General features: G+C 39.9%; 2 protein-coding genes and 1 long non-coding RNA gene across 3 annotated transcripts; all 3 read left to right on the top strand.

Moving 5' to 3' along the window:
- Positions 1-9,880: 9,880 nt before the first annotated feature.
- Positions 9,881-10,999, top strand: LOC145729292 (uncharacterized). The gene is made up of 3 exons (XM_081979980.1): positions 9,881-10,300; positions 10,381-10,690; positions 10,770-10,999. The coding sequence occupies exons 1-3, from the start codon at positions 9,881-9,883 to the stop codon at positions 10,997-10,999; spliced, it is 960 nt and encodes a 319-aa protein (XP_081836106.1).
- A 2,989-nt stretch (positions 11,000-13,988) lies between these two features.
- On the top strand, positions 13,989-14,532 carry LOC145729144 (uncharacterized). The gene is made up of 2 exons (XR_014178282.1): positions 13,989-14,141; positions 14,198-14,532. It is a non-coding gene; the product is annotated as an uncharacterized LOC145729144 (long non-coding RNA).
- A 1,259-nt stretch (positions 14,533-15,791) lies between these two features.
- LOC145729291 (uncharacterized) lies at positions 15,792-17,000 on the top strand. Its single transcript, XM_081979979.1, has one exon. The coding sequence runs from the start codon at positions 15,792-15,794 to the stop codon at positions 16,998-17,000; it is 1,209 nt and encodes a 402-aa protein (XP_081836105.1).
- The last annotated feature ends 3,953 nt before the right edge of the window (positions 17,001-20,953 follow it).

The raw sequence follows: 20,953 nt of genomic DNA, 5'->3' as shown, positions 1-20,953 counted from the left end.
TTAAAGTGATTTAACACAAATATTCACTTTCATAGCACCTTGTATAAACAGTGACAACGACATGTTATGATGGATGTCGCCCATATGTTTCTACGGAAATGCATGCAAAAACAGGGAGTGATGAAATGAACTTTTCATAACTAGTTACATAAAGTAAAACGTTTTGTCACTTTAATCAGTTTTGAAAAGTGTCACTTTATATGCCAAAATTAGAAAAAAATGTTTTTCGACGACTGACTTTGAAAGTACCTATGTAAGTTTCCATTTCAAAGCAGAAACTTCGGCTTTGCCTCAAGCTGCAAATTTCATGTGCAAGCGGCAAACATCTACTTTCGGCTCTTAATATAGAATATACTATTATCGCTCGCTACCCTTGGCAACGCGCGATAAAGTAAACTCCTCAGTAAAGGGTAAAAAACTGATTATTACACCTCTAAAATTTTAAGGCGCTATTAAAAAAATTGGTTTTAAGAAATAACTTTGATTATAATTTTTCCGACTCACCTTAAATTTAGAGGTTAGGTTACATAAATCAAGATTCTTTTCTATACACCAATAATAAAGTTAGTAGAACCTAACTATTTATTATTGGCATTTTTTCAGACAGAATCTCAACTAACTATCGAAGAGTTTTAAATAAAAGTTAAAATTTATAAGCGGTGCAATTTACAAAATAGGATAGAAAAATATGGCTGCTAAACCATACTCAAACTTTAAAGGCCATTATTTTAAGTTTTATAACCTCGATTCATCATTCATGCGTCAAAAAAAAAAAAAAAAAATGAAACAATGAAAATTCATTATTGTACTAGTAACATAATGTAGTCTTTCTACTGCGGCAGTACACGTCAATAATAAGCATATTTTAGACTGCTTGAAAAAAATAGTTATTTGTATACCTAGGCCGTAAAATGCTATTTTTTCGGCCGAAAGAAAGTTTCGCATTTGAGGCCGTCTTACGGCCCGGAACAACAATCTTGAGAACGAAATAAATATTTCACGACCGAGGTTTATACAAAATGTTTTGTTAGATATCCACTTAGAAATTCTTAATTTTTGATAAATAATATGAATACGGTCTAACAATCACGGTGACGTTTATTGTTAAGTTGGTTGTTTGTGCTTAGTTGATGTGACGTTAAATAATACTGTCACGTTAAGGGGCAGCTCAGAGGGAAGAAAACTCAGGAATCCACAGGTAACCCACTTTATTTAAGAAATTAAGACAACAGTTACAATGTCCTTACCCCCAGATTGCCAAGACGGCGTAGATCATGATGGGGGATGCTGAACAGAGAAGGCGGTAGGATTCACGGAGGGCGAACGCTTTAGCGGGGATGAACGAACCCTAGACTCTTGCCCGAAGGCATTCAACGGGCAGGTAAAGACGTTGTGGTACTACCAAAGGGAGGTAAGTAGGTACGGCAACTATTGCTGCTCTCCCACACTATTTCGTTTGCTAGAACTGATACTCGGGTGTGGCACTTGGTCACCTAATGTTCCACGTTTACGTTCCACAAGAGGCATACCCAGACTAACCTAGAGATCGGGAATCTGTACGTGCTTTTGAAGCTGAATTATTTCCACATCATGACCTCAATTCGCCGATCTTGTTTACATTGATATTGTACTGGGGGAGACCGAGGTAAGATTTGCTAACGGAACATAGTGTAATTTCTATGTTACATGCCCCTCCTCTGAAAAGTGTTCGCTAAAACATCCCAACTGTACAAATGTATACAAGCTTACATGCTACAAGGTGGGTTAATGTGGTCTAACGAATCCTTTATTTATATAAAAAATACAAGTAAACAATTCATTATGCTACGCTCCTAAGGGGTTGTTCTATTAAGTCTGGATGTTTTAGCAGCTTTACTCGCTACTCAGTTCACGGGTAACAAACCTCCCTGCCAGTCGATCCCCTCGGTATCGCCATCTATCGTCGAAGTGTCTGACCTTCTCGCTGGCTGGTGTTTATACAGGTCCCGTATTTTGTTCTGTGCGCTAGATGGGGTTACTGCCGTTAGTGTGTGGCGGTCACGATGCCTTTCCCTGACCACCTGGGGCCAACCTTGTTTATCTGAAGTTCCACGGCACGACCGACTTCGAATCAGTGACGTGTTCACAACCGTTTCGTAATTGTTATTGTTGACTGTCAGTTAGAGACTTGAGCGTTCATCAGATAGTCGCAAAACTCTAATTCACACCTTTGTAACAGTTTATACGTTCATTTATTAAAAGTATTGTTACATTTCTGCCTCCCTTTATTTGTGGATATTAATACCCACAATTTGGTGACCCCGACGTGATAGTGGAGGCATTAGGATCATCGCATCTGAGGAGCGACATACTGTGAAGACACCAGGAAGTCTACTCCCAGGATTCAGAAATGAACGGAGACGTCCCAACCAACGAAGGCGCTGCGCCTGTATTCACCGCCAGTAATGTTAAAATCCCGCCATTTTGGAGAGACGAACCAGATATCTGGTTTGTTCAGATAGAGTCTTCGTTCTTAATCGCAAAGATTACCAAGGATGAAATTAAGTACCATCTTTTAATTGTTAACCTCGATACCACTGTTCTCCCTTTCATAGCGGACATTTTGCGAAATCCACCACAAAACACTCACAAGTACGAAGCGGTTAAAAATAGAATTCTAGCTTCATTTGGATAATCTAACCAAGTCAAGATCCGACGACTGCTCAAAGGTCAACTTTTGGGGGATCAGAAACTATCGCACTTTTTGCAGCATTTGAAGAACTTGGCTGGTAACGTCGATCTCCAAGATCGCCTCTTCCAAGAAGTGCCACGTAAACTTTCAGCTAGGCGCCCTTATAGAGCCAGTTCTCCGTTTAGAACGCCAGGTTTCCTAATAAAAACTTCTTTCAAATTCTAATATTCGTTTTTATCATCATCAGTTTGGCGCAAGAGCAAGAAGATTCGAGAAGTCCTGTTCCTGGAAACTTCGCGTGTCCAACAAGCAACAGGGAAACTAATTGCATCGCCTCATGTTACGACGGTTGGTGGTGGTGATGCAGTTCAAATTAACCATCGTCTGCCATTTTTGATTGATACTGGATCGGCTGCTTCTGTTCTTCCAAAGTCAATGACAAGACAGAAATTTCCTTCAACCTCAAAATTCAAATTGTATGCTGCTAACAATACAATCATTGACACTTTTGGAGAAAAGCTTTTGACACTGGACCTCAACCTTCGTCGTTCATTCAAGTGGGTATTCATAATTGCTAATGTTTCTCAAGCTATTACAGGAGCTGACTTCATCGAACATTTTGGACTGTTGATAGCCCTTAGAAATAGAAGGCTATTGACAGTTCCACCAAACTTGGATGTCCAGCTGGCACCTCCCATTCTCGGATTTCCAGCATTCTTACTGTTGGGAATGACTCTGTTATTCAAAATCTTTTAAATGAGTATATAGATATCACCAGACCTTCAACCTTGGGCTCAAATCCAAAACACAACGTCCAACATTTCATTACAACCGAAGGTGGTCCTATTGCAGAAAGACCACGCCGCCTAACTCCTGAAAAACTCAAGATTGCCAAAGCAGAGTTTGAATTTATGGTCGAACAAGGGATTTGCACTCCTTCCAGTAGTGAGTGGGCAAGTCCATTGCACATGGTGCCAAAGAAAACAGGGGTTTGGAGACCTTGTGGAGATTACCGAAGCTAAACAGCATCACTGTGCCAGATAAATATCCAATCCCTCATATTCAAGATTTTGCCCACAGATTACATGGATAGGGTTGGGGGTAGGGTGTTTGCAACTATTGATCTTTTTAGAGCCTATCACCAAATCCCTATAGCTCCTGAAGATCGACCAAAAACAGCCATTATCACACCTTTTGGGCTCTTTGAGTTTAACAGGATGACTTTTGGTCTATGCAATGCTGCTCAAACTTTCCAACGTTTTATGAATGAAGTTTTGCGTGGTTTAGGTTTTGTTTATTGTTATATTGATGATATCTTAATAGCTTCAACAAATCGCAAGCAGCATCTACAGCACCTCAGGCAAGTTTTTCAGAGACACCGTGATTATAAAATCATTATTAATGTGGATAAATCACATTTCATCAAGAAATAAATCACTTATTTGGGCTACCTTTTTATTAAAATAAACTTATTTTTGGGCCGCTAATTGTATACATGCATTTACCATAAAAAACCGCATACAAAAATAACAATCGACGTGAAAGAGCGTATTTCCAAAAAACAAAACCCTTAATTTTAAATGAATTTGTTCCAACCTGCGCTTCCTCACTGTATATGAGAACTGTGATTACTAGCGCCCCTGAAGACCAGGTAAAAATGAGCAACCAGGAGCTGGTTGTTTCTGGATTAGGTACTGTTATGGTCGATGAACTTTTTGGTACCGCATGGGCGAGCGCCATTATGGCCGGTCTTCTAAGAAGTAGATATATTACAGCTAGGGACAAGGTGATGTTCCATAAAAACATGAAGGAGTGATTTTCGCTGTGCACCCCGACAATGTTGGTTGTTGGGATTTTTTCCCAATTTTATTCTAACGCCTGCCTCAGCGTTTTTTCGGAAGACATATTAAAATGTGGTAGGTTTGTTGTCGAATTGCTGTTCAGGCATTCAGAAAAATTGTGAAAGGTAGGTAGATATGCATGGTTATTCGTAGGATTAAGTACGAATGTTTTTAGGTTAGTCCATGCGGCCGGTAAAATGTGCTTGATGGAGGCACGACTTGTCGGATTTGCAAGAAAAGCGTTTTTGGATCATGGTTTCTTCGTTCACATTTAGCTGACATTGGCAAGGTAGTTTTATTTTCAATGCCCCTGGTAGATTTAGTATCTACTATTTTGTAGGTTAGAAGTATCTTGGGGGCACATTATCGTTGTATTAGGTTTAGGGTGTGTCAGCAAGAATTCTTCTGACCCGACTTCTGAAATAATCATGAGGCTTGACTGGTGGCAGTGCATTGGGCAGTGTTCCGAAATGTCTTCAACCGAAGCCCCATGGAACCATTTGCATGCACAGGAAGGGCCTTGTGTTTGATCTCCCCAGAACCTCGGTAAGTAGTACAGCCTATTCTGGTATGGTTTACATTCGTGGAGTGCAATGCCTGTTAATTCCTTTAGTACTGTTCGGGATCCTGTGGTGGCTACTGCCATCATTAATGGTTAATGTCTAATTGTGCACGTTTGACTTTCCCATGCCAATGGAGACGTAGCCATTGACTGCCCCGCAGCATTAGTGTTATTTTTACATGCACCACCAGCAGCCTTCAGAGAATGTGCATTCACTGATGGGTAAACGGAAGTATGATGACAACTGTTGGATTGATATGGCAAGTTCAAACCCATTTTTCTTTATTTCCTCCCCTATTTTTCTCAAATCTGATAGTAGTGTCTCTGGTTTTATTAGTGCCTTGGGAATTTATTTTTGCCTTCACTCTTGGAGTGCTGCCTGGCTTTGCATTATTCTATTCAGTAGAAGAATAATTTTGGTAGCTGTTCCCAGATTTGCTTTCATGTTGGTTTGAATCACGCCTGACACCCATTTATTCCCTAGCTGTTCTTTATTCAGGAATTCCTCCAAACTGTGAATCCTGGTTTCCGTTGTCCTTATTGCCCGATTTGTTTTTTCTTGGCACCATTTTTGTTCCTTCGAGAGTAAACTTAATGACTTCAGGGCCTCCCCCATACTGTCGCGGAGGGCCGTTATATGGGCCTCCAGTTTACTTTCTTTCATGGACATGGAGTCCATTTTTTCTTGTGTTGCGACACAGCAACAATAGTTCAAGCCATCTGCTACGAACCCCCAGTGAAAACGTGCGTTTTGCTCTTAGTGATTTTGGTGGTACCTCATCTGAGTACCAATTTGCCCTGTGCAACCTCATTTCTTCATCTATTGCATCCCCCAAGTCTCTCAAATGTTTCCTCCTAGCTTGACAGATGGAGCTCTGGTTACCCTTGATGCACTTTTCCTGGTGGCTTCTTCTTGGTGCCGGGTTTACTTTCGGTTCTGACCAGGGTATCACATAGGTTAACGGGATAGTGCTTTCGTAAATGATTGTACTTGGTAGTTCCTTCCAGGTGGCCCCTGCTTTTACCTCCACGTGTTAGGAGTTTGCCGAGCAGTACCTGGAAAAAACGTCCTGCCTTAATATTATCTACGAGGATTTCGGTGCCCTGTGTCCTTCGTCGTCATCGCTCACTTGTTGCTCTTCTGCTATTTCCCCTAGTGTCCACTCGTCGTAGAATGGTAGTATTCTGGCTATGTGCACAACATCTGTTTTTCTACCACCCTCTTTCTTTACTTCGTAATTTACCTCGCGTACTTTTTTCGTAATCCTGTACGGCCCAAACCACTTTTTTGTCTCCAACTTTATACTATCCTTCTCTATGTTTGTTATCGTACAACTCCTTATCCTTTACTTGTTTCTTCTGTATGTTATCTACGGCTAGTTCTCTTATTAGTAACGCTTTTTCCCTTAGTTCCTTGACATTTGAGCTTGCTTCATTGTCTAGAAGTGCTGCGTCTAAAGGTAGGGTTGGGCTTCTTGCAAATATTAGTTCAAAGGGCGTGAATTGCGTAGTCTCTTGCTTTGCCGTGTTGTAGGCGAACGTGACAAAGGGTAGGTATGAATACCAGTCAGTTTGTTCCGTGTTACAATATAGGGACAGCATGTCGGCTAGTGTTTTGTTTAGCCTTTCCGTAGGGCCATTGCATGACCATGTGATAAGCCGTGGTGCTGTTCTTCCAAAGGTGCTTTGAATATTCATTATTTGCTGTAACTCTGGCACTATTTCTGACTAGAACACCTTTCCTCTGTCGCTCAGAATAGTGCGGTGTATGCCGTGTATTAATAGTACTTTTTCCAGCAAGAATTTCGCCATTGGCCCTGCCTTTGGGTAAAGCTGCCATTACTGCATATCTCGTCGCATAGTCTGTTCCCACCACGATGGTGTCCCTGGCTGTTTTTCCGAAAAGGCACTAACAGGTCTATCCCCAGCTGGTAGAACACTTGTCCTACCTGAATGGACTGGAGTAGCCCCAAGGGTTTCCTGTTTGAAGGCCCCTTTCTCGCCTGACAATTCCTGCACACCCGGATGTATACGTCTTTCACTATATTGTCCCAGTAGTATTTTGGGCTGAGTCTACTCAGGGTTTTACTCATGCCCATGTGTCCACTTGTGGAAGCGTTGTGGGCTTCCCATAGTACTTCCTCTTTTAGTGTCCGTGGTATTACTAGTGCGTATACTAAACCGTCTTTATCTGTGGTGGCGTTGTAGAGAATATTGTCTTTCAGCCTAAAATTCTTTGCCTTACGTCGCGTTATGGCTCTGCAGTTGCTAGTGTTTGGGTCTAGTATTGCTTCTTTTAGTTCCTTTAAGTCTTTGTCCTTGTCTTGGAGTTCGCCTATTTTCACCGTCGAGATGGTGAAGGTGAGCACGTCATCTATTTCCTCAATTTCCACGTTATCTATGTGCAGTGCGGGGTTGCGAGATAGACAGTCGGCGTCTTGGTGTTTGCTGTCTTTTTTATATACCACCGAGTAGTCGAACTCGGCCAACTTGAGTGCCCAACGTGCTAACCGGCTTGAATGGTCTTTTATGTTATGGATCCAGCATAGTGCATGATGATCGGTAACTATTATCACAGGTCTTTCTTAAATAATGCTAGTAGCTCCAATTCGCTTATAGAGTAGTTTCTCTCAGCTTTCGACAGTGACCTGCTTATGTACACTATGGGGTTGTTTTGCTTTTCCTCACCTTCCTGCAGTAGGACTGCCCCCATGCCTTCTGTGCAATGCTTCCTCTTGTTCTATTTACCAACGAAACTTGTTTTTCTTTGTGGCTTCGTGCAGGGGTCAAGCTTAATTTTCTATAGAATTTGCATAAACCCAGAAAACTTTGAAGCTCTTTAGTTTTCTTCGGCGTTGGGAATTTTTCAATCTATGTCAATTTCTCTTCTTCGGGGTACATGCCTTCTCCACTTACTGTGTAGCCTAGTATTCTTACTTGTTCCTGCAGATACTCGCATTTACTGGGTTTTAGCGTAAGGTTAGCCTCTCTCATTTTTCTAGAAATTACACTATGTTCCTTTACCAAATCCTACCTCGGTCTCCCCCAGTACAATGTCAATGTAAACAAGACTGCGAATTGAGGTCATGATTTGGGTATAAATACAGCTTCAAAAGCACGTACTCTCTGGGTTAGTCTGGATGCGCCTCTTGTGTAACGTAAACGTGGAGCATTAGGTGACCAAGTGCCACACCCGAGTATCAGCCCTAGCTAAGAAAATAGTGTGGGCGAGTAGCAAGAGTTGCCGTACCTACTTACCTCCCTTTTGTAGTAGGTAACGTCTTTACCGGCACGGTGAATGCCCTCGGACAAGAGTCTAGGGTTCTTTCATAACCGCTAAAGCGTTTGCCCTCCATGAATCCTACCTCCTCTGTCCAGCATCCCCCATCATGATCTACGCCGTCTTGGCAATCTGGGAGTAAGGACATTGTAACTGTTGTAATTTCTTAAATTTCTTAAATAAAGTGGATTATCTGTAGATTCCTGAGTTTTCTTCCCTGTACCCCTTAACGTGACAATGTTAGTGTTTTCTTTGCCATGTTAATTGTAGCTTTTGTATTTTCCAAGAATTCCATACCCACGATGAGTAGCTGTGGTGAGTTTTCCAGTATAGACCTCATATATCCCATCTTCCTACGTAACTCCCTACTAATTCAAGTGATGTCTTTGTTTCCCCTAGGCTCGGAATTTGCTGCTGTGAGAAGCAGAGTAGGTTGTTTCATAATTTTACTCGTATTTCTTATTAAGCGGTTGCTTACTATGTTGAGCTCTGCCTCTGTGTCTATTATTGACGGTATGAAGTACCCATTTAGTATCACGTTAATTGTGAAAACTTTGTTGCACGTTGGACCTCAAGTAGAGAGGGTGACGGGACTCTGTTTCGCCACCCCTTAAAGTTTGGGGGCTGCGGCCTGCTTCTGGACTATTCTGGAGACTATGGCAAAGTGGCCAATTTTTTCGCAGCAGTAGAATGTTGGTCTATTTTAACGTGACTTTGTGGCAAAATAACGCCTTTGAGGCGGGGGGTGCGTCAGTAAAAAATGCGTGTGCCAGTAATATCTAGCCCTTGTTTCCGTTGTTAATCCGTTTTGAAAGATTTTCTGGAATTCTCCAAAATCGACTTCCCGCTTGTATCATTCATAGAAGACACTTGGGTCGTAAAAGTAATTCTTGGTAGGTTCTAAGGGTCCCTGTGTTCTTTCTCGAACCTTTGAAAGTAGTCGCAGGCTGCTGTTATCGTCGCAGAACTCGGTTTTGAAAGCCTGACATATAAGGGCCAGTTACTGTCAGGGTGGCCCTCCTTGTATTCTGCGTACCAAATATTTGCAGTCTCCTGCAAGAAGAAGTGAAAGTATAGAATTTTTAGGGCGTCATTCCAATTGTTAGCCACTGCCAATTGATCGTAGGTTGCTATGAATGATTGTGCTGAATCTGTGCAAGGGTTGAACGTCGGGGGCTGTTGAACTGTGGTAAAGCAGGCGTCTTTTCCCGAGTCTCTACTGTAGAAATTGTAGTGTTTGCCATTGTGCAGGTGTGCGCTTTTAATTCCCTGATTATCCCTTCGGGGTGATCATCTTGCTTCCAGGGGCAAGAGGGCCATGAATATACTATGGGCCTGTAAGAGGGCTGTTGGTGGCACCTGGGGTCTAAATCCCAGGGTGCTCTACTGGCTCTACTGCACCGCAGTCAGGCCCATAATTACCTACGGGGCCCACCTTACGGTGGTAGCCCTGTGTAGAGCAAAGTTCAGCAACCGCTCAACTGGACAAAGTTCAAAGAGCGGCTTGTCTGGCGGTGACAGGGGCAATGAGGACCACTCCCTCTAGGGCCCTGGAGGTGATGTTAAACCTCATGCTCCTCGAACTGTGCGTGAGAATGGAGGCCACGCGCGCAGCTTACAGGCTGCACGTGGGCGGCCAACTACAAGCCTGCTCATTTGGGCACGGCAGGATATGGGACTGGGCCACAGACCAGTGTCCGCTCCTACTGATGCCAGGCGATCATCAGATCTCCAAGCTCGTGCCCTCAAATCTCTTCAAAGTCATAGTTCCTGATAGAGAAGAGTGGGGGGCCGATTACGGACCGGAATTCCTCCGGAATAGCGACGTCTGGTACACAGATGGATCGTTGCTAGCAGGACGCGCGAGGGCCGGCGTTTTTGCCGGCTCCAGACGCTTGTCACAGAGTATCGCTCTCGGTAGTTACACTACAGTCTTTCAGGCTGAAGTATATGCCATCCTTGTGTGAGGGCGGGTTCTCCTATCCGACCCGAAGAGGGATGACAGATCAGTTATCTGCTCCGACAGTACAGGTACATTGAGGCCGATGAGGTGCGGTCCAAGCTGGTAATGGAGTGTAAAAGTACCTTGGAGGCCCTCTCTCGGGGCGGCGGGGTATACCTCGCGTGGGTGCCGGGACACATGGGTGTCTCCGTCAACATGGACTCTGACAGACCTGCCGGCCTTGGAACTAGGGAACCGCTCTCGGGACCTGAACCTAGTGTGGGGATCTCCTATAGCACGGCGGTCCGCTCAATAAAAGGCATGGCTGGAAAACTCTTTCAGCAACGTTGGGCAACTGCTCCCGGCATGAGACAGGCAAAGGACCTAATATCTGGTCCGTGCCCCCAACGAACTAAACTTCTGCTAGACCTACTACTACTACCTACTACGAACGGTGACTGGTCTAATGACAGGTCACTGTCACCTGGCGCGGCATATGCACAGACTGGGAATTCACGAAGACCCGGCCTGCAGAGGCTGCTTGGAGGACGAAGAAACACCGGGGCATGTACTTAGTGACTGCCCCGCCTTTTCTCGCCTTCGTCACACCTACCTGGGACAGCCAACGCTGTGTCACAGGGAACTAAGGGAGCTGCATCCGACCAGCATCGTTAGATTCTTTGAATCAACGGGACTACTGTAGCTCCGGCTAGCGGGACGCGACGGGTCCATCTGAGGACTATGCGTATACCTGGCCTAAATAGCCCCCCGCTTCACCAAACAACAACAACATCCCTTCGGGGTGTGTCGGTTCACGTATTGTTACGTTGTCTTCGTTCTCCGATTCTTCGTTCTCGCTCTGTCTTTCTTCTTTTTTATCACTTTCTTCTGGTTCTTGGCTCCGTGTGTCCCCTACACTTGAGCTTCTGGTTTAAACAGACTGTCGGTCTTTTCGGATCTCAAATTGTACAATTTATTCATTCCCTTTTCTTTTGTTTGTCGTTAACTGCGTCTGCAAAACGGGGATGGGTATGACGTTGTGGTACTAGCAATGGGAGGTAAGTAGGTACGGCAAATCTTGCTGCTCGCCCACACTATTTCCTTTGCTAGGGCTGATACTCGGGTGTGTAACTTGGTTACCTAATACTCCACGTTTACGTTACACAAGAGGCGTACCCAGACTAACCATCAGTGATCTATCTGTACGTGCATTTCAAGCTGTATTTATACCCACATCATGGCCTCAAATCGCCGATCTTCTGGTAACGGAACATAGTGTAATTTCTGTTACAATAAGATAAGGAAATTTAAGTGGCAAGGCAAACGACCTTCAATAACTTTATCGGCCAATCTAACAATAAAAATAAAGCCTCATGGAAGATGATTAACTATGAACTTAATAGAAATGTATTGGATTACAACTTGAATGCGGTGGATTGTTAGAGTTTGAAGTTACACTTTGCCACTGTGACTGACGTTTTGTTGGATAACCTTTTTGTGCAGAACCCGGTGAATGATATGCGGGCGTCTGTTAGTCAACACTCTTTCTACTTTCCTTACATAACATATGAAATGTTATCCCATGCCATTACAAAGTTGAAAAGTTTTTCGTGTTTAGATATTTATAATTTTAATAACGCGTCAGTCAAAAATACTGAATGTTTCTTGATACCTCTCTTATCACATCTATACAACACTCTCTGTTTTTCCCACGCAGTTTAGGCGTGCTAAAGTAATTCCTATATTTAAAAAAGGATCGAAATCGGACTTAAATATCGTAATTACCGTCCGATTTCAATTATTCTTATATTTGGCAAATAATTGAAATTAACTTAAAGGACTTAATTCTTGATTATTTGCTTGAGGTGCCGTTCTTTTGCACAGAGCAGTTCGGGTTTCTGCCTGCGAGGTCAACTGTGCAAGCGTTGCGCTTCTGTATATCTGTTTAAGGGGCGCGAAAGAGGCGATCAAGTGTGGTTATCTCCTTAAGACGTTTCAAAACCATTTGATTGCGATTTTGATTGATTTTTCAGAGTATGTAATGCCAACCAATTGTTAACTGTTTGCTGAACCGTTATGTCTAGCGGGGCTATACTCACGGAGCTATTGTTTCGTTCTGGGGAGGTGCAAACGAGAGTCGAGTCTTGGTTTTCTAATAATAAATTAGACTTAAATCACATTAATGAGTTGATTCTTCCTACTTCGGACAACGTGTCTAAGGGTAATACTGTCACAGGGGTAGCTGAGTAACACACATTCTTCTCCACAAAATATATATTGGTCTTAGAACCTTCAAAAAACGCCCAACATGTTTCAAGTGCAGCAGCTACTCATCATCAGCTTACTAAACAGCATATTAGCTGGCTATCATTTTAAACAAGGGGACAGCAAACCTAGGGTAGTGTTTTGAAAAAATAGTTTTTCAGGATAAAACATTTCAAAAAACCCATTTAATAGTTATTTATGTATTAAGCGCAAAAAGTATGACTTTTATGCTGTGAGAATGACGTTTGCTGCGCGACACAAACTGGAGCGCAGCAATCATTCGAGTCACATTGTGCGCGTAATACATACAATATTTTTTCTACAAACATCGCTAAATATCTAATAAAACTAAACTTACTGCGTAGGTACTCAAAAACAGGATCAAAACTATACACACTGACATTTCCAATAATGGCATGCATTGTGGCTGTTGTTCTGGACAGCAAGCGAAAAAATTTTTTTATTTTTTCTGATCTTTACCTTAGTTTGAGGGTTTAATAAATATATTGTGGAGAAGGTTGCGTGTTTTTTCACCACTTTTACGATTTCACCTCCACTGCAAGTAACATGGATTTCTACTTCACTCTATATATTTTTTTCATAACACTACCCCAGGTTTGCTGTCCCCCTGTTTAAAATGACAGCCAGCTAATATGCTGTTTAGTACAACCCTGATGTTAAGTAGCTACTGCTCTCGAATCATGTTGGGCGTTTTTTGAAGGTTTAAAGACCAATAAATTTTTTGTGGAGAAGATTGTGTGTTACTCAGCTACCCCTATCTACTACAACTCCACTGGGTGACTATGGACTACTAGTTTACACTCCTAATACCGTCTCATTGTTGGGAGTGACTATTGATGATCGTCTGAGTTGGATTGCGCATATTGACTGCCTTTCCAATAAACTTGCCACCGTCATATTTATGTTGCGACATCTGAGAGAGACATTAGAACTAGAAGTCCTAAGAACTGCATATTTTGCATGGTTCCACTCGAAAATTCAGTATGGTATAACACTTTGGGGTGGCTCCGATCATTTTATTCGAATCTTCCGGCTCCAAAAGAAAAGCGATCCGAACCATGTTGAGGCTTGGACCTAGAGATTCTTGCAGACAGCATTTTAGGACATTGAAAGTCTTAACATTTCCATCGACATACCAGGTGTCCAAGAGCACCCTGGACATAGGAGATTAACATGGGAAAATGGTTTTGATTTTTTTGCGCCTGTACGGTTCATTTAATGGAAAAACGCTTTAGATAAAAGTTGTAGAGCACATTTTCGGCTATCAACTTGTAATTTTTTCAATACCGTAGATTTGACCAGTAAGACGAAAAACGGATCTAAAATTCATTAAGGAAGTTAATTAGTTAACATTCATTAAGTTGTTAAGGAAAGTTTATATCCGGTCGTGCTACCAACCTGTCAAAATCATAACAAATCGCTGTCAGTCATTCTGTAATCAAAACATTCAAAACAAATTTATTTAGTAATAATTTTGAGTTACTACCCACATAATGCGTAGAAAATACAAATAAATCGTGATAAAAACACTTTATCAGGAGCAACAGTCCAAATATCTGGTAAGTTGCGTTCATAACCTCATTCAATGTCTCTACTAAACTTATTTACTTTGTAGCAAAATTCTTTAAGAAAACACTGGTTTTGCTTGCAAATATTTAATGAGGACGACCGAATCACCTATCTCAAACCTCTTCATAACACTACCAAACGATTTAAAGTGATAAAAACAATGGACTAGAATAGAAAGGCCTGCATATGTTTGAAGATAAGTTGCTTTACTATACAGGGACCACAAAAGAGGGTAAATACTTCCCTCAAAAGTGATGCAATTTAGTGACCTATGTGACTGATAGTTTTATTGTATCCTTCTGTTTTGTAGTGTTATCAACACACCATAGTGTTTAAGTGGTTTTACATTGTATGATGTTAATAAAAAGGCATTTTTTATAACTGATTGTCAATGTTTTTTCCCATCTTTACAGGGTAAGGTAAGTATTGATATTTAATTAGCTCCATTAGTTAACTTGAACATCATTCACCTACAAGGATACTTGTAAAATGTCTACTAACCAAAAATAGTTTATTTGCAAGTAATGTGTAACTCGAGTTCACATTTGATTAGTAAAGGTATGTCCTGTCAAATGGTGTATTGAATTAGAAGCAAATTGTTTCTCTTTAGAGACTTTCAATCACTACATTTCACCTACCTTTGCTAATTTGGAACTCCACTATTATCCAAACAAACATTAGGTTAGTAAGACAAAGTTGTTTTTAGCATAGCTTGTATGGTGACAGGTTCACCCACTCAACAGTGGAACAATCACTGTTTATGTGGCAAGACCAGTTTTCTGTGCCACCTATTGTACCTAAGCTTTTCACTTGAAAAAAGTGTATACCGTACCTTGAAGTGTGAATAAATAATTAATACAATCAGTGTACAAAATTTTATTTGGAACAATTGAGTGTGTGGAAAAAAAGAACACAATTATAATGTTAATAAACCTAGAATAGAACAGCTCATGTAGATAGCTCAATTGAAAAGTTGGTTTTTCGACAAGACCTACCCATATACAAAAACTTTTGTCACCTGACTGATAATTTGACTGTGTAAGTCCATATTCTGTTCCTAGAAGGGGTTTCTCAGAGGTTTTATAGCCAGTTTATGATTATTCACATTTCATAGGCACAGGCACATCAACTTTTGAGATTTAAGTCAGATATCAACACTGAATCATTTTAAGTTTTAGTTGCAACACTGGTGAAGACCCTCTGTTGGGTATTCGATTTTGTCCAGAGAAGAAGAGATGAGTTGTGTACCTAACCTAATTATGTATGTTCGAGTTCGAGAGAAAAAAGGTGCATGCGGTACAGAAAGATTTTATATACTTTTCTTGGTGGTCTTTAATGTAAAAAGCCGTTTTCGTTGTTAATAAACTTGTTAAAGTGAATTGCCCTGACTCCTTATTTAGAAACATCGACAGTCAGTATCCATCGTGTTTAATAAGACGGGTAGTTTTATTCAGAAACGCGATATTTGTGGCGACCGTGACAGGACTGTTGATGGTTAATGTTCATAAGGGGCTTTACTGATGTTCTTGGAAAGAAAACAGCTCAGCCAGTGACCAGAGACAGTGTAGGCCTATCAAACTTTTACCGGGTTCCCTTTGTGTTGTTATTTGAACTGCTGGAGATATTGTATCGGGTTTGAGATGGCACCTAATGTTGAAAGTAAGAAGAAAAGTCGTACCGTTTTACGCAGTAACTTTACGCGTACCGCCAATGAACTTGAGGCTCGTCTATGTGAAGTGTGCCCAGATGATAATGGCATTCGTATTTCTTGGGACATGCTGCAAGCCAAGTTTGAAACCCTATCAGTAGTAGAGGGTGAGTTTTTTGAGCTTTTGTTGGAGGAAGCTGATGAGAGGGAGTTGGAAGCTGAAGTACAGGGCCGGGATGAATATCTCAGGAAGTTTACCGCACTTAAAGTAAAAGTGAATGGTTTTTTGGAGAATATCTCCCAATTAAGTAATCCAACTGCAATTACTAGTCAGCCGTTAAACGTAAGTAAACGTAGATTTGAATTGCCAAGAATTGAATTCAAACATTATGATGGGAGTATTAGAGATTGGTTAGCATTTTGGGGTCAGTTTTCCAAGATTCATGATGATCCTTCGATTGATAATAGTGACAAGATAGAGTACCTGTTTCAAGCCACATTGCCTGGAAGTAGGGCAAGACAACTGGTGGAGAGTTATCCAGCTATGGGGGACAATTACTATAAAATCATTGAGAGCATGAAAAATAGGTTTGGACGAGAAGATCTTCAAATTGAGGTATATATAAGAGAGTTGCTAAAACTAATAGTGTCCAACACATCTTCACCAGGTAAGATGGATATTTGTGTACTCTATGACAGGTTAGAAACCCAGTTAAGAGCTCTAGAAACATTGGGAGTCACTTCAGATAAATGTTCAGCCATGTTATTCCCTTTAATTGAATCATGTTTATCTCCAGAATTGTTACGTGCTTGGCAGCGTTCAGCAAGTTTTGACACATGTAGAGAAGATGATCCAACACTGACACCCCTAGAACAGCGACTAAAAGGACTAATGGCTTTCCTAAGGCGAGAAGTCGAGAATGAAGAGCGAATCAACAGGGCAACTGAGGCTTTTGGCCTAGCAGGAAGTTCAGGACAGTCCAAAGGGGAAAGAAATGTCCAGAAGCGTACCAAGGATAGGAGTGGAGGCAAACCAACAGGTTTGGACCTTTTAAACACTAATACAACTGGGTGTATATTTTGTTTTGGAGAACATGCGTCAGAATCCTGTTTTAAGGCCCAACAAATCAGTCTGGAGAGAAAAAAGGTGCATGCGGTACAGAAAGATTTTATATACTTTTCTTGGTGGTCTTTAATGTAAAAAGCCGTTTTCGTTGTTAATAAACTTGTTAAAGTGAATTGCCCTGACTCCTTATTTAGAAACATCGACAGTCAGTATCCATCGTGTTTAATAAGACGGGTAGTTTTATTCAGAAACACGATACCCTCGCTGATGATAGTCCATGAAGTTAAGCACATTGAGGCTAAATCACACCACTTTTGAAGGAAGTATTTGGCCCCTTTGTTGTTGTCCCTGTACAGTAGGAAACTTATCTTCAAAGATCTGGCTTCATTGTCCACTGTTTTTATCACTTTAAATCGTTTGGTAGTGTTATGAAGAGGCTTGAGATAGGCGATTCGGTCGTCCTCATTAAATATTTGCAAGCAAAACCACTGTTTTCTTTAAGAATTTTGCTACAAAGTAAATAAGTTTCGTAGAGACATTGAATGAGGTTATGAACGCAACTTACCAGATTTTTGGGCTGTGGCTACTGATAAAGTGTTTTTATCACGATTTATTTTTATTTTCTTCGCATTATGCGGGTAGTAACTCAAAATTACTACTAAATAAGCTTCTTTTGAATGTTTTGATAACAGAATGACTGACAGCGATTTGTTATGATTTTGAAAGGTTAGTAGCACGACCGGATATAAACTTTCCTTAACGACCGCTTGGCGCGAGATTTAAAATTTCCGAATTTTAGATCCGTTTTTCGTCTTAATGGTCAAATCTACGGTATTGAAAAAATTACAGGTTGATAGCCGAAAATGTGCTCTACAACTTTTATCTAAAGCGTTTTTCCATTAAATGAACCGTACAGGCGTAAAAAAATCAAAACCGTTTTCCCATGTTAATCTCCTATGTCCAGGGTGCTCTTGGACACCTGGTATATGTTGGGCTGCATAAATGAAATTCATAAGAATAAATCGCTTTACACGATGCACTCTCAAGTACATTAGTTTAACACCAGAAACGCTAATTTATTGAGTTTACCTCGCAAGCGACTTCAAGTCTCTGCTAAAAATTGTCCTAACTTACGATATAAGCTTCCTGATTGCATCAGGACATTGGAGGGTTGTGCTTTTGAGAGGCCGATCAAGCAGGTTTTTTATTGACGCTTCTTTCTATTCGGAAGAGGAATATTTTAATTATGTTTTTCAAAAGTCATTGTTAGTTTTGCATGTTATTTTATATTTGTATATGCATGTTTAAGTTTTATCCGTAAGTGTTTTGTTATATTGTAGATTGTAGAAATTATTTAAGATGACTTGCTGCGCATACATTTCATGTATATTGTGGTTAAATAAATAAGTCTAAATCTAAATCTAATAAACTGAGTTCTGTCAGAAACGCGAAAATAAAATAGGGCAAATGGTGCCCAATGGTCACATCAAGAATTCATAACCAGGAACCGTACAAATAACAGATGTCACAATGAGTGGTAATTTCCTTTTTTTCCTGTATTTTTTTTTTCGGTCGTTGCTATTGACACCGACCATAATAGTATATTGTACAGGGTGACCTAATTTGCTTCTTTTTATATGGAAACTGCCAGAACCGTTAAGAAATTTAAAAATCAAAAAGCCGGTTATTTTCTTGTAATTGTCAATTTTTGAATTTTTGACATTTTGAACAAGCCCCTGTAACTTCGTTATTATGAGAGTTTGGTGAAAATAGCTTTTACATTATTTAGGAACATTTTTACGTAAATTACGATTATGGTAATATTACTTTTATAGATTCACAATTTTTTGAGTTCTGAACTAAAATTTTACTTTTAATACGAGTCATATTTTATTTTTACCTCATCAGAAAGATTATTTTTTTCCCTTTAAAATGATTTATAACAAGTATGGTTTGGGATAAATTTTGGGTAGTAATTTTTCTAAAAACTTTTTTTTCGGTGAATATATCACAACAATGAAGTTATATAAAGTTGTTCCAATCCTCAAAGTTGCCCATATTTTTTTTACTCAGGAAAGGGAAGAGAAAAAATAAGTCGTTGCCACAAAATGTTTAATCCGGTTACCGGTTTCGGCTCTTAAGCCATCATCAGATCTATGATACAGAATGTTGTTAACGTCACACGTCTATACTAACGCAAAAATATTACCTTAAAAAAATAGGTAGTCAGGTCACACAATCAACACTTGCTTTCACATTGAAACCATAATTAAAATTCAAATCAAATCTGTAAAACTATACTTATGTCAGTAAATAAAACCAAAAATATTTTTTTTAAACCATCGATTTTGCTTTAAAACGACAGAACTCTTGGATGTAGAGTGTCAGGCGATCTAAAGTTCACATTCATCGATTTTATAGTTAAAAAAATGTGCTTATCATTATTGGACCGTGTTTGTAAATTTACAGGCATTTCTGCAAATCAATATATTTATTTTCAACCATGTATGTAATAACGTTATTTCTTATGTGTAAACCAGGTGGAAAGGTGAGAGTTACCTGCTGTTACTTTCCACCGGGGTGAAAAGTGAGTACTTACCACCCGGTTGAATGTCAATATGCTTTTGGTCATATCTGGACTTACTTTTTACAGTTCTTCCGCGATCTCTGCAACAGCTCGCAGCTCAGATCGTGACAAGTAACATCTGCGTCTTCAGAAATCTCCATGTTAAAAGCACTTTAAGAAACGTTTTAGCTCAAAATATTAAAAACACAGTAGCACAATAATGTCACAAGTAAATTTTCGTTAATTACTTAGTCAGCAGAAAGTCAACCATTGACCGAAAGAAGTCGATGACCACTCAAATTGAAAAGTAAGCAATTGAACTTTTTAGAACGGAAGCTAGCTAAGGTGTTGCAATAGCCAGTCAGCAATAAGTCGTCATCAATTGTTCCGACAATGATCCAAGTGCTTAGACAAGCAATCAAGAAATTGAATTGACTAAGGAATCGCAATGCGTTAGAATAAATAGCAGAGAAATGTTGGAAAAGGGGAGTCAGAAAAAATTGAATAATAAACAAAGTCGATGATTTAGTATAGATTTTATGAGTACATTATCATATTTTTTATTTGTTTTCTGGAAAACAAAAAGGTGTAACGAAATGTTACTAGATAGCTTTTCTCTTCAAAATTGAATGAGGAATTCAGAACTGATTTGCATTTTATGGAAAAATAGTGGCGTACATATTTTTTTTCAAAAATATTCAAGAGCTTGTTTGATTGGACAGCACTGGCAAAATTAAAAAATATCTTAAAAACGTATATCTTGAAAAACGAGCTTTATCGTGTACAGTTGACACTTTCAAAGTTTCATGAAAATATCTGCAGCCGTTTTGAAAAAATAAATTAATTCAGTTTTGTTTATCCAAATTTTAACACCCTGTACCTTCATAGCAAAACATCTTTGTACCATGGTTTATATAGCAAACTAGGGTTATTTTTTGAAGATTAAACAAACTCTAAAATATGACGCATTTATGAAACACCCTGTATACCAAACCTGACAAGAATTAACTAAATAAACAAACATTTTTTTTAAAACTATTAACCGTACAAACCTTGAACTTTTGCACTAAAGAAAAAACTCGAAACTAAGAGAAGATGCAAAACCCCGCGCAGTTTTCAAGAAACTGGGGAGTCAAAAGCGGGAGTTTAAACTGAGTTATGGAATTTGAAAAAATAAATTTTTTAAAAGCTATTTCAAAATTTTATTGAAATTTTCATCCGGAGAAATATAAATATTTACACATTTATTTAATTAATACACTAGTTATAAAGTGCATTGTGAGTATAACACCGCCAAATAGTTTATGGCAAACTACGAGTAGTACAAAAATGCGATTTTAAACAAAATAAAACTCTCAAAAGTTAGAAAGGTTTATGAAATTCTAATCGATCTCTAAGACTAATAACCAAAATAAGACACCCAGAAAACCCACTACACATCCCATCCAACCAACTTCTCTACGAACGTACAAACATGACCAAAATAACAGACAGACTTATACAACTACAGAACAAATGGAAG

This window comes from Ips typographus, linkage group LG5 (assembly GCF_016097725.1).
Source record: "Ips typographus isolate SLU linkage group LG5, UJ_Ityp_2.0, whole genome shotgun sequence".
Classification (NCBI taxonomy): Eukaryota; Metazoa; Arthropoda; class Insecta; order Coleoptera; family Curculionidae; genus Ips; species Ips typographus.
Note: the sequence above shows the minus strand (reverse complement) of the source record. Positions and strands in the feature narration are given on the sequence as shown.